Genomic DNA, 14,218 nt, shown 5'->3' on the forward strand with positions numbered 1-14,218 from the left:
TGTTTATTATTTACTTATGATATTTAAGTGCATTTAATGTTACGATGAAATTAAATGTTTGGAAATATAAAATAGCGAAATACCAAACGATTGATGAAGAAAAAACCCGAAACAAATGACTTATTTGCAACATTAAACACACGTTAGTGGATGTGACAAAAAACCTTAAAAATTAATACCTCAAAATAAACGGTGCTCAGATTTGATTACTTGAATTAAAACAAAAATCACATGTTGCAACGATAAATCATTCTATTGGACCTTCGAGGGAGCAAGACCTTTAGCAATACATTTTCTTAAACAACGAGAGTTAAAGTAACATAAATACTCCAAATCAACGAATATTTCGTACAATACTTCGATAAAATAAAGTTAGTACATACAAAGTAATGTTCAATATAGCAATAGCCAAACTGTCAACGCTAGATGTGGTATGGTAAAGAAATACAAAAATGCTCGTTTTTATTCTCCCCGAAATACAATTTCGGCGGAGCATATAGTTGCCAGTTTGTCCTTCCTTTCTTACTTCCTTACTTCCTTACTTCCTTCCGTCACACCTTTGCTACCGTTTCTCATAGCGCCTCCAATACTTTACCAATCGCTTTCATATTTGGCATGTAGGTACCTTGCATGGACCTCTACCTTTTGATGAGGTTTGAGGTCACTGGGGTCAAGGTCAAGGTCACCGAGGCTAATTAATAATAGACATCCTTCTGTCACACTTTTGCTACCGTTTCTCATAGCGCCTTCAATACTTTACCAATCGCTTACATATTTGGCATGTAGGTACCTTGCATGGACATCTACCTTTTGATGAGGTTTGAGGTCACTGGGGTCAAGGTCAAGGTCACCGAGGCCAATAATAGACTTACTTATGTCACACTTTTGCTACAGTTTCTCATAGCGCCTTCAATACTTTACCAATCGCTTTCATATTTGGCATGTAGGTACATTGCATGGACCTCTATCTTTTGATGAGGTTTGAGGTCACTTGGGTCAAGGTCAAGGTCACTAAGGCTAATAATAGACTTCCTTCTGTCACACTTTGGTACAGTTTCTCATAGCGCCTTCAATACTTTACCAATCGCTTTCACATTTTGCATGTAAGTACCTTGCATGGACCACTACCTTTTGATGAGGTTTGAGGTCACTGGGGTCAAGGTCAAGGTCACCGAGGCTAATAATAGATTTTTTAGGTGTTTATTAACACATACATTGACAAAGCGCATCATCGGGGAGCATCCATCATTTTCACTGATATTCTTGTTATTTTTGTTTGGAGCACTTTATTCCATTTTAATTTCCTGCAAAGAAATCTTTTCATACGTCACATGAACACTAACTTGGTACAGGAACAGGTGTTTCATATATTGTTCCGCAAAACAAAACAACAACTGGCTAAATCTATGTTACCAGACCACATCTATCATTGAAATTTTGGCTAAAAATGAACGACATCAAGATTATGGCAACATCTACATGTATAAAGTGATTTGGGACATTACAGTCATTAAAACTTTTGATCTGCCCATGTTCAGAACAGCAAGATTCACCTTCTTTAGGAACAAGTGATATATCAATTATATTTAAACTCATATGTGATTCAAATTAACAAAATGACAAAATAAAAAAGATAAACACAATATCTATAATATGCCATTGTATGCTAAAAGCTTGCATAACTTGTAAAAGTCTATCAAACGCAGTCGTGTGAAACATTATATGAATGCTGATATGATAAGAAAATGGAAAATAATGTAGAATCTAAACCTGCAAAAGTGTATCAACCATCTCATATCTGACTACGAAGTGAACGAATACGCACAATAAACTAAATTACCAATGAAATACTTTCCTTTATAGTTAACACAATTCTTCTATAATGCAGAAGTACAAATCAACACACATACGAACAAGTAATCCGATGAAAATAAGTACGAACAATTAAACAATATCAAAAAAGTGGAAAAATTTCTTCTTCGATGCGTAGTTTTCATGAGAATTATTCCAGCCAATATTTATTTATTCTCGTGTAATTTAAAAATTAACATATTGTGTGATTTTTATCAGTCTTATAAAGAAACGACTGAACATTTTTTTAAAGTTTTCTTTCATGTTCAAGAAACCTGTTTGGATAAATAAAGCATTTTCATACATGTGAACAAAGCAAGCGGGTTTTTCGGTTGAGCTTTAAATTAAACGCCATCAGATTTTCAAATATGATTTAATAAGCATTTATATTTAAAACGAAATATGAAAAGTGCCAACCTAGTTTCCAGAGTTTCACCAGGTATCGTAATGACAAAAGATATGTTTTAAAATAAATATTGTATTGAAGAAACTATAAAATATTGAACAAATATATAAGTGAAAAATCAGTTCTATGGGAATCGTGGTACTGGTCATCCCGAATACTTTATAAAATAGACCAAAATTTCGGGGTTTGTAAATTTGACGTAACAAGTGAATTTGTATTTTGCCTCGACATCAAATAATCATAGTAATATGTGATAATGTGATCCTGTTGTATATCATTCGTATTCTTCGCATGTTTGTTTTTTAGCTGCCGTTAATTAAAACGTTTCGTGGTGTTCATGTCTAGAAATACGGAGCAGGAATTTTAGTCACATGGTTTGATTGACTACATGAAGTTAATGATGGAAATCGCACTTTTAATTGTCTTATGTGAATTACCGATATTTATTAATAGGTATTCTTTGATAATGCACCATAAATTATGAAATTTTTATTTAATTAGAGTCTGTAACCGTTTATTACTATTAATCTAGAGATATTTTCTCCACTTTTACTTTTATAGTGGGTTTCAACAAAGTCTTAATAAATCATGGTTATTATAATAGGGTGTTTGGCGAAATCAAACTGGTAGTTTCCCATTAATAGTTGCATTGACCAATCTCGATAAAACTCTGTATGCATCAAGCATGCATCGAGACCTAGCAAATGATAGTTTAGGGTTAATGTTAAGGTCGTTGATAAACCAAAGTAGAAGGTTGCTTTCTGCCAAATAAAAAGTTCGGATAACGGGACTTGTGTCTGTAAGTAACTTAGAGGCGTAGCCTGGTTGTTCATTTAAAGCCATTCGGGTCGATGTCAATGTTTATTTCCGGTCAACATGTTCAGTTTATATGAGCAAATCTAGATGTAACATTCGATAAAGCAAGCTTGCACGATGACCTAGCTTGTGATTATATATGGGTGGGGAACAAATTGGTTTCCACTCTAAAACCTAAATCGAGATGGCGGTATTGCATCAATATTGTGTGAAGGTATCTTACATACCTAGCTTGCTTGGAATTGCATATGGGACCAGTCGTGTTTGGGTCAAGGTGACTGTAACTAAAATACATTAGAAAAAAAAATGATTGGCGTATTGTGTTGAAATGTTGCGCCTTCATAGCATGCATGTTAACCTTTAGCTTGTGTTTATACAGATGTGATCTTTGAATACATGTCCGTGGTAACTGCTTCTAGAAAAAATTGTTCCCACTCAATATTGTGTTTTTAGTTGATCGCGTTAGCGGCCGACTAAATTTACAGAGCATATTTTGCAAATCAGTATGTGCTTAGAAGCCTTAGCTACGGTAAAAACCGCAACTCACTATGCTAGGAGCGAAAACCGATGCCTGTCTGCACTGCAGACGACACATGCTTCTGCTCTACTTCTGCAGTGAGTGTATACACCAGCTTGTAAGACGGCATTGGCCAGTCTAGTGTTTATCATTGAAATCTGTACATATTGGCTGCTTTCAGGGAAAACGGGGCTTAACGCATGTCAAATAATATTAGCATGTGCACACTGATTAGCCTGTGCAATTCGCACAAGCTAATCAAGGACGACAACAGCGAACAACTTCAGTGTCTTCAGCGCTTTGATTTATTAAAGCAGGTACGGTGCTGAAATTGTGCGTGTACCTTCATGACCTTTTAGTTATGCATGGGATTGCATAATCATTGGTTTCAGACTGTAATTATTGGTAAAATGTAAAGATCTCTGTTTTCGTTGCGTCCCCATGTATCTTATCAACACATGTAGTTGATGCCACTTTCAACGTCTATTTTCAGCGTTGTGCAGCGGAAGCTGTGGAGGTGGTGGAACGTGCATGAGGCCGGGTCTCTGTCTCTGCTTCACCGGAGAGATATCACCTTATTGTGTACCAAGTGGAGGTAATATGCTTCAAGTAACAGGTCCTAGATATCGCTTAAAAGCCATTACCGGAAAATAGTGTCGTGTTGTGGTTCCAGTGGAGGTTAGTTTCTATTGGTACCCGGCCGTTGATATCGTTAACAAACAATTATCGGGGAGATATCGCCCTACTGTGGGTGAAGTTGATGTGAGTAGAGAAGCTTCTGATATCCGGTCGTATATGTCGCTCAACAACCATTATCGGGGAGGTATTTCACTGTTGTGCGTCAAATAGGGCGAGTAGCTACTGGTACCCGGTCGTATATGTCGATTTGAACCCTTACCGTGGAGGTATCGCACTGGTGTTCATCAAATACAATAGCGTCTTAATTGATATTGATATCACTTTTATTGCCAACTGACTCATTTCTCGATCGAAGTATATTCCTGATTTACACTGAGGACACGTTCATGTTGTAATGGATACTAATGCAAAATGATTTGACAAATATTTGAAAAAGAAATAATTAAATTAAGAAACTGTTTTGGCAAACTCCAGGATACACCAAAGATATACAGTACACGATTCTCAAGTGATCTCTCTTTTTCGATAGGTTCCACCAGCTCCCTATGTGATCCCCCGTGTCAGAACGGAGGCGTGTGTGTGGCCAAGAACTTGTGTCGATGTCCTTCGGGCTTTTCCGGTGGAACATGCGACAATGGTAAAGTAGCCGTTATACTGTATTGGTCTAATGTTTAGTCGTATTGTTGATCACCAAGTAAACTGTTGAATGCGTTCGTGTTTTGGTTAAATGACATCAATAAAACTTTCAAATTTATAGAAAAGTTAATGAATACTAATTGCCTAAACTATTGTTATACTTACTGATGCACACAAATATTATTAAAATATATATTCATGTACGTTGTACAGTAAGAACGTTATAAGTGAACATCTTGTTTGAATAGCATTATATTTAGCTCCATGAAAGCATGCTTTTGTTGAGCTTTTAGGATAATCATTGTCCATGGTTTGTCGTTAGTCATAAGCATTTAGTTTAAGAACACATGTGGTCTAGAGACCACATTTATTGCCGAATATTGCTGAAACTTGGTCAAAACAGTTGTTATGTCAGATTTCGAATATGGCCCCTGTCCATTGACAAAACAAAGCCGCCAGAAGGGGTTTGCATTTTTCATATATGGATGCATTTTTCATATATGGATTGAAGGGGCCTTTTCACCGATGTTGGCATGTATTGAAGTTTGTCACAAATGGCTTTATGTTGATAAATGTAAACATTGAATCTATTAAGCTCCAGTTAAAAACAAGAATTCAATTAAAGAAAGAAAACAAAGTTACCCTAAACTGGGCTCAAACCACTGACCCCTGGAGTAAAAGACTATCGATTAGACCACTCGGCAATCCGTGCTCATACAAGGAGCGATGTATTTTATACTTTATATAAGCAATCCTCGTAATATCACAAAATATAACAACAACAACAGAACTCATCAAATTATTCAATCGTTTCGCGTTGCAACGCTTTACAATTTTCAGTTTTTTTTAATCGTCAAAAGATATTTTAGAGCATGGTAAATGTTCAGTATAACCGGTACTGTTTCCTCACACATATCATAGCTACAGCAAAAATTTGCGAATCTGAAACATTTTTTTTATTTTGTCAATTTACCAAAACGTGAAAAGGCCCCTTTAAAAAAAAATAAGTAAAACCTTGTGAACACACATCTCACATTGATTGCCAAAACAATCTTCAAGAAACTTGCTCAGAACATTGAACAGTCCATTACAAAGCTGACCAGCAGGGTGGTGGGCAATTTTCCTTTTAGAGCTATAGTGAAACCTTGTACACTCTGTATAACTCTTAATTTCTTGTCCAAATAAAACATACAAAAATTACCCACATTTGTTTTAATGATATCTCTGGCGAGTCCAAAAATGGTTACGGTCTGTGTAAAACTTGACTGCCACAGGGTTCGCAAAAGTTCATTGGGGTCTGAGGTGGGCGCCTTCTTGCATTTGGTGGGTTTGTTTACTTGTTTATATTGTGCATAACTTGTCATAGTCTTTTTGTATAACACATGTTTTCTCACCGAATATCCTCAGACCTGCGAACCGGTCCATGCTATACGCAGTTATCGGACAACACGTGCCGGGGCCAGCTCCCCAATGTTATCTGCACGAAGCACCTGTGCTGTGCCACGGAAGGTATGGCGTGGGGCGACCCCTGCGAGGAGTGTCCAGCCCAGCCGCACCCTTGTAGGAGGGGCTACATGGTCAACTTAGCCAAAAACACATGTCAGGGTATGTACATAAAGGCGAGTGTCAGAACAGGTAAAGAATGGAATGTCTGGTATACTGTAGTGGAGTTTGATTGGCGATCTGATTTAAATAACCGGTCCCGGGTTAGACCCCTCATCTGGACGCAGTCTCAATATCTTATATTTTACGACGCCAAGTACTTGCTTACCCAAGTAACTACGGAATCCCATAGGTCCTCATTCTATGACGGAATCGATTTTAAAGCCGGTACTCGACAGATGATGATAACGCAAACTGTCGACGATAACGCGAGTGTGCGATGACGAAGACAGGTCTCTACAAAGATGTAGACACGGCACTACAACAGGGCGACGATGAACTTAAATTTAATATCATGTTATCGCGTTATCGTCATAGTACTGTCATGTGTTCTCATTGTAGTCATCTTGCTGTCGCGTTATCGTCTTCGTACCGTCATGTTTTCTCATTATAGCTATCTTGCTGTCGCGTTTTTGCCTACGTACGATCGCGTTTTCTCATTATAGTCATCTTGTTGTCGTGTTATCCTCATCGCACTGTCATTTTTTTCTCATTATAGTCATCTTGCTGTCACGTTATCGTCATCGTACTGTCATTTTTTCTCATTATAGTCATCTTGCTGTCGCTTTATCGTCATCCTACTGTCATTTTTTTCTCATTATAGTCATCACGCTGTCGCGTTATCGTCATCTTACTGTCGAGTTTTCTAATTATAGTAATCTTGCTGTCGTGTAATCGTCATCGTACTATCGCGTTTTCTCATTATACTCATCGTGTTATCGCGTTATCGTCATCGTGCTGTCGCGTTTTTCATTATAGTCATCTTGATGTCGCTTTATCGCCATCGTACTGTATCCTGCTGTCGTTATTATCATCATCGTAGTGCAACATTCCGGTGCCAATTCGCATAAAATGTTGTTTTTTTTTAACCGCTGCGAAAATTTCTATCTTCGTTAACTCTTATGAACAGGGACCATGCCAACGTAACGTAAAATGTAAGAAATTTGTCACGTTTATAGGTCCTTGCTTAAAAATATTAAATCGAATTGTCCTTTTTAGAGTAAAAATACCACCACCACGTGGCCGTTGTGTTTATTGTAAGCATGTGCATAGCCATCAGAAGCGTAAGTAAGAACACAATTACGCGACGGTACAAAGGCGATACCATGGCATCACGATCACGAAAATTCGACTTGATAGAACGATAAGAATAACGCGACAGTACGATGAGGATATCACGAAGTAATATCGAATTATTACCAACTTAGTAACATGTCTGCGTCATCGCACTGTCGCGTTATGTTTATCGCGCTGTCGTGATTTCGCGTAAACACTTTCGTAATGGCATGTGATCGGCTTTAAAGTCAACCCATTCAAGAGATTAAAGCGAGAGTATACGATTTTTTATATGTGTTAAATTGTAATATATTGATCAAATATGTTACTATAACACAAAACAGGCAAGACAAAATATACATTGAAGACAAATTTCATAAAATGCAGCAAAGACAGATTAGCGCCCCGAGCCGATAGTGACGAAGATATTTCGTGCATATTTTCCTACAATAACCGACGCATTCGTCTTTTTAGTTAGTGTTCGTGTGTCGTATGAATTGATAATATCGTTGCAGGAATTTAAAATGAACCGTTAGACTAAATTTAGATTCACATCGTACATGCATGATTTACATGCTGGCGAATTCGACAGTACAGACATTTTCGATTTCAGAATTAAATAACTGGCTAATTTCGCATTTTTCGACACATGTTCTTATAAACTATTATTTTAATTTATATTGAAATATATGTTTAATTAGTTTTTTTACACATTTTATATAAATTAATATTTTTTTGACAAAATCGTATAATCTCGCTTTAAAATAAAATAAATAATACTAAAGGGAACAAACTCGTCCATGACATTAGGGTTGTTTATTTACAGTTACCAGCATGCAATAAGTGTTCAATAATTGTAAGCAGGTAAATATGTGATTTTGTGAAAAGTAGGTAAATTCGTCATTTTGAGAAAAGTCTGCTGACTATTTAATATAATAGTTCGTAAATCATATGAATACTTGGACAGGACAGGATAGGCTTTTTCGCGACTTCTCATAGTATCGTCTCTACATTATCCTAGAAATCCCCGCATAAACGAGTCCGTATATGCGCCGCACAGACGCGTTTGCTTACGTAAATACTATGTGCAGATGCGTAACACACGAAAAAAACTTCGAGTTCATTTGCAGATATCGACGAATGCAAGTATATTCCTGGACTGTGCGTGAGCGGAACCTGCATAAACACAGTCGGCTCGTACCTGTGCGACTGCCAGGCTGGGCAGCGCCTAAACAAGGTCACAGGCGTTTGCGAAGGTAAGCGTGTTACTCCATAACAAGCGTTAAGCGACCATTGTTTGTCCACATTTAAATGTATTTACCTCTGTTACAAATATTTTTGGGCATAAATGTTACATAAATGACATTGCAAATACACAATTTACCTACATAACATATTGTTGGTACAATATATACATCAGGTAACAGCTTTTGATTTCCATATTCGCGCATATTATTTAAGGTACACGTTTTAAAAAATGCTCATACATTCAAACAATATTTATGAATAATCTTCATAAATGATTACAGATATAAATGAGTGCTTGGAGCAGCGTAATATTTGTGAAGGTGGACGTTGTACGAACACGGAGGGGAGCTATTTTTGTACATGCGGTCCGGACTATGAGACAACCGCCGACAGGACGCGTTGTATTCGTACGTACATTTGGTCACGTAAAAATATGTTGTTAATGCCCAACGTTTATCGTGCATACGTTTATAACACTGTTATAATGCTTTTAATTGAATATACTACGGAATTTTATTAACAGTGTAGCTAGTATGAGGCAATTATTTGACTAACCTGTCCTGTAAAACCATCCTGCCACTCTCAGCAGTGCTTGACTTAACAACCGTCACATAAGAATGGTTGTCAATTTGCCAATAGCGTATCGAATATATATGCGTTTTATTTATATTTTCGCATGAACATTGAAGTGAAAAAATTGCAACAAACTAAACATTGATGAATGAACAACTAAAATAGGTCACAAATGTAAAATGAAATATGAAATAAAGGCTTAAAATCAAATTAAATAATATGTAATACTATTCAAAATGACCATCAACGCGCGGTCTGTAATGACAGAAGGTTTATGCTCGGTAGTACTCTTATCTTTGAGCGGAGGTATGTTTTTATTTTCTTAGTACTTACATATATAACTTAAAATACATACCAAACAAAAGCAATTAAACTCTATTTTCAAAACTAAATGAATCATACACGCACCCATCAGTCCTTATATTCAAACTAACAGCTTCCTTTTTGCGCGTATGTGGCCATAACATAACTTATTATAACCATCTCGAGTAAGCATTTATACCAAAGGCTATTTGATTGGCCTTTATGACTTATAGTAAATGAAGATTGGATACCAGAATAATACACTTCAGCTCATTCGCCATTTTCTATGAACCGCCATCCCCATATTCACTTTGTTCAGCCCGGGAACTATACTTTAGAAACAACGATAACGACAAATGCCCCGGGGATCAATGTTTCCAACGAATCAAAATGCGAATTAGTTCAAGCATAGTAGATGCTTCTATAACTAAGACCGTATGTTCAACTTTCGAAGAGTAGCGGATCCGTGGTCTAGTGGTAACACACTGGCTTCACAATCCAGAGATCGCTGGTTCGATCCCCCGCTGCACCTAACCTACTAACTCGTCTTTCGCATGAGACGTTAAACCGATGTGCAGTGTACTAGGTGCTATACACTTAAAGACCCAGGGTCACCTCTGGAACGGGGTGTCTCCTGTATCTTGCACTATCCCCCGTAACCAACTAACACGTCTTTCTGGGGGCGATAGCCATATGGGAGACAATCCCGTTGCACTCGATAAAAAACAAAAACAACAACAACTTTCGAAGAGGTTGAAAGGGACGATTGCGTGACGTTGTGTATACATGCGCTTACAATAATAGGCATTGGCTTATTTCTAATTTGTCGAACAACCGAGATATTTTTTTCGGCATAGCTGTTTAACGTCACTTTTGATCTTAGATGACCTTCATTCATGATAAATCCGAATTGTGCATTGGCTAATAATACAAACATCACCGTAAACATTGGATGCATATCATTTGAACTGAAATATGAATTTATTGTAAATTACATTTAAATTATAATAAATTAAAAACTGTCATGATACAAAACATCATCTAAACATTACATCGAAACGTTTCTCCTTAGTTTACGAAGCAGTATAGCATTAATCACATTACATGTCTCTACAATTAAAAGAAGCTTTTGTTTACAGGTTATATTACACTAATTCCATTTCCCATAGGGTCCCATTATAAAACTGTCAACTTTCAAAGCAGTTTTCTTGTATCTGCTATATATCAAATTTTGCAAGACCGGTATCATTTTAAAGATAAATCTGTCCTCTTTCAATTAATGCAGTCAAAAATATATGGTCTCGCAACTTCTAAGAAAGAAAAATTCGCCCAAAGGCGAGCACCCTCGGAAAACAGAGTTTCGAAAGTGAAATTTCGACAAAAGCCCCATGTTGCACACACACACATGATGCAGGAAATAATCACAAAAAGCATGGGAGGGATACAAAATGATTTAGTGTAATGTAACCTACATGCCGTAGCGGTCACACGAAACACTACAAAAACAGGCTTTATTGCACTTTACCGGTACTCAGTTGTTTACCACTATCGACAAAGCAAGGGTTTGGGGGCGGTAGCCCCCGATACTTAAGAAAAAATATAGGTGTTGGAAATATATCTGTCTTTGTTTTAATCTAATCCATATTTGCGTTTATTAGTGTAAATATGTTTCTGTGTACTTTGTTTTGTTCATTTTTTTTATATAAAGTTCTGTCTTTCTGCAAAAATTCATATCACTATGAAGCTTGCAATATTGAGTCTTTTATGTTTACATTCTACTAACATCTTTACACATTATACCACATTCCAACATTATGTTCGGAGTATTTAAGTGGCGAATATGTTTTCTTTTCCTTTGAAACTAATGTATTACTCGTTCAATTATGAAAACCTAGTCATTCCAATACGTATTGACAATAAAACATACGATTTCACCTCTTCTTGTTCTTCACTTCTTATTTGTTAATAAAGTATAATATATATTATCTTATTATCACTCACTACCTTCATTAAAATACATGGTCGCTTTATTCGGTTTCTAATTTGTCGAACAACTGGAAGCCAGAATGTATCATCAGCTATGTTACAAAGCAGACTGATAACATTTTCTTAGCTTTTATTTAACCTTTACATGATATCTTAATAGCACGTGGTTTTGTTTCAGCGGTTCGCAGGAATTTCTGTTTCCAAAGCGTCGTTAACGGGAAGTGCACTGCCGGGATGCCGACCAAGATCTCCCTGGCTGACTGCTGTTGTGGGGTCGGGAAAGGCTGGGGGTCTCAGGAACTGTGTCAGCTGTGCCCAGAGAGAAACACGGGTAGGTATGGCATGGGGTCCGGCAGGGCTGGGGGTCTTAGGAATTGTGTCAGCTGTGCACAGAGAGAAACACGGTCATGTATGGCATGGCGTCGGGAAGGGCTAGGGGTCTTAGGAACTGTGTCAGCTGTGTCCAGAGAGAAACACGGGTATTTTTGACATGGGGTCGTAAAGGGCTGGGTGTCTCAGGAAATTTGTCAGCTGTGTCCAGAGAGAACACGGGTAGGTATTACATGAGGTCGGGAAGGGCTGGGGGTCTCAGGAACTGTGTCAGTTGTGTCCAGAGAGAAACACGGGTAGGTATGACATGGGACCGGGCAGGTCTTGAGATCTCAACACCAGTGTGCAGAGAAATACAAGGTTAGCTATAAATTTGGTGGTCGTGAAGCGCTGGGGATTAATATTACTGAATCAACTATGTCCAGATAGAACCGCGGTAAGACTAGCGCGACTAACGACTGCTCCGCAATGTGTCACTTTATATTTCATATAACTATTACTAGCCAAAGTCAATTCAGAACATATTTTTGATTAATAAAGCAATACATTCGGATTATTAAGCAGTTATTGTCATTGATCCGCGATATTTGTGTTCGCGTTTGGTTTGTTGTTGCAAAACTAATTAATGGATTTCCTGCTTGTTTACCAGTTTCTAACAGCACTTATAGTGATTAACTTTAGAATACACATGTTGTCGTTAACAGCCGTCAGCACACATGCAATGAAGACTTATTCCTCGCATGGTACCATTCTGTAATTTGGTCCATTTGCAGAAGTGGTATTTTAATGTACTTTTGAAACTATAAGATACATAGGCATTTAGTTACATGTTGGTACTTATTTAATTTCAGTAACTATTGTTATTTCGGCAAGGACATGATCCATGAACTACTAAATACACATAATTGTACGGTCACCATTATATACTATGTTCCCAGACGCCTTCGCCCGCCTGTGCCAGCGACCGGAACCGATCGGCACGGACGAGTGTTCGTTCTTCAGCAACCTGTGCAAGAACGGACGCTGCGTGGACACCCAGTACTCGTACCGGTGCGAGTGTTACGATGGCTACACTTACTCGGAGTCCGCCGGAGAATGCATAGGTACGTCCGATTGTTAACTCTTGAATCAGTGCTGGAACCGAATTTTTAAGGCCTTTGCAAACAGTTTGAATCCAGATGAGACGCCACAGAACGTGGCGTCTCATCAGGATCCAAACTGTTTGCTATTCTGATAGTATTCTTTGGAAAAAAAAATCGAAGAAAATGCTAATTTTAGAAATTCAGCAGACGACATTTTAACAGACGACAAATTTCCCAGCATGCAAAGGGTTAGTGGTGTATTCAAACGTATTAATGTTCTACGGTGTATGATCCGTTTTTTCACGTTATTACGCAGAGTTGTGGACGTTGGGCATGAACACTTATTTACGGTCATTTTACGGTTGTACCTTCAAACTCTGGTACAAGTAGGGCAGCTGTAAGTTATTGGCAATAGTAAGTGCTATGCATACAGTTTAACCCCTCAACTAGACAATATTTGTCATGAAAATGTTTTATAATACTTGTATAAGATTAACTATCCTACGTGAATTAGTTAAATTTATGTTGAACTGCGGGTAAACAAATCATTTTCAACACAACTTTTGTCAGACGTGGACGAGTGTCGTCAGCAGTCAGGCTTGTGTAGGCACGGCCAGTGCATCAACCTTCCAGGCAGCTTTGAGTGCAAGTGTGACGAGGGCTTCGTGCTGGCGCCTGGTGGCAGGCACTGCACCGGTAAGTCATGCCTGCACGCACGCACTCCAGCACATTGAGATGAACACATCGCATTGCACTCATGCTGTAGCATCGTCGTCGTTATAATGTCACGATGATATATCGTACAAGTGGATGCAATTCTTCTTAAAAATATGTTATCATCATCATCATCATCATCATCATCATCATCATCATCATCATTATCACCACAACCACTACCACCACCATCATCATTCTTATAATCATGTTCAATTATTTAATTCTTCATTATCAAAAACAGCAGTAGCAGCATCAACAACGTTAATATCTTCTCATTATCATCAACGGCATTATCATAAGCATTATACTCATAGCCACCATGAGTCTTATAGAAACCATGACACGATTTACTTCTGATTATCATTATAGCATGCTTATTCGTACATCTGCACCCAT

General features: G+C 37.7%; 1 protein-coding gene across 2 annotated transcripts in view; it reads left to right on the plus strand.

The window, feature by feature from the left end:
- Positions 1 to 14,218, plus strand: part of LOC127876682 (fibrillin-2-like) — a 124,197-nt gene that overhangs the window by 23,293 nt on the left and 86,686 nt on the right. For both annotated transcript variants that reach the window (XM_052422067.1, XM_052422066.1), the window contains 8 exons: positions 4,084 to 4,185; positions 4,759 to 4,866; positions 6,273 to 6,470; positions 8,714 to 8,839; positions 9,113 to 9,238; positions 11,872 to 12,024; positions 12,962 to 13,126; positions 13,676 to 13,801. In XM_052422067.1, coding sequence (XP_052278027.1) covers positions 4,084 to 4,185; positions 4,759 to 4,866; positions 6,273 to 6,470; positions 8,714 to 8,839; positions 9,113 to 9,238; positions 11,872 to 12,024; positions 12,962 to 13,126; positions 13,676 to 13,801 — 1,104 coding nt within the window. The remainder of the gene's footprint in view (positions 1 to 4,083; positions 4,186 to 4,758; positions 4,867 to 6,272; positions 6,471 to 8,713; positions 8,840 to 9,112; positions 9,239 to 11,871; positions 12,025 to 12,961; positions 13,127 to 13,675; positions 13,802 to 14,218) is intronic.

Source organism: Dreissena polymorpha, chromosome 4 (assembly GCF_020536995.1).
Source record: "Dreissena polymorpha isolate Duluth1 chromosome 4, UMN_Dpol_1.0, whole genome shotgun sequence".
NCBI lineage: Eukaryota > Metazoa > Mollusca > Bivalvia > Myida > Dreissenidae > Dreissena > Dreissena polymorpha.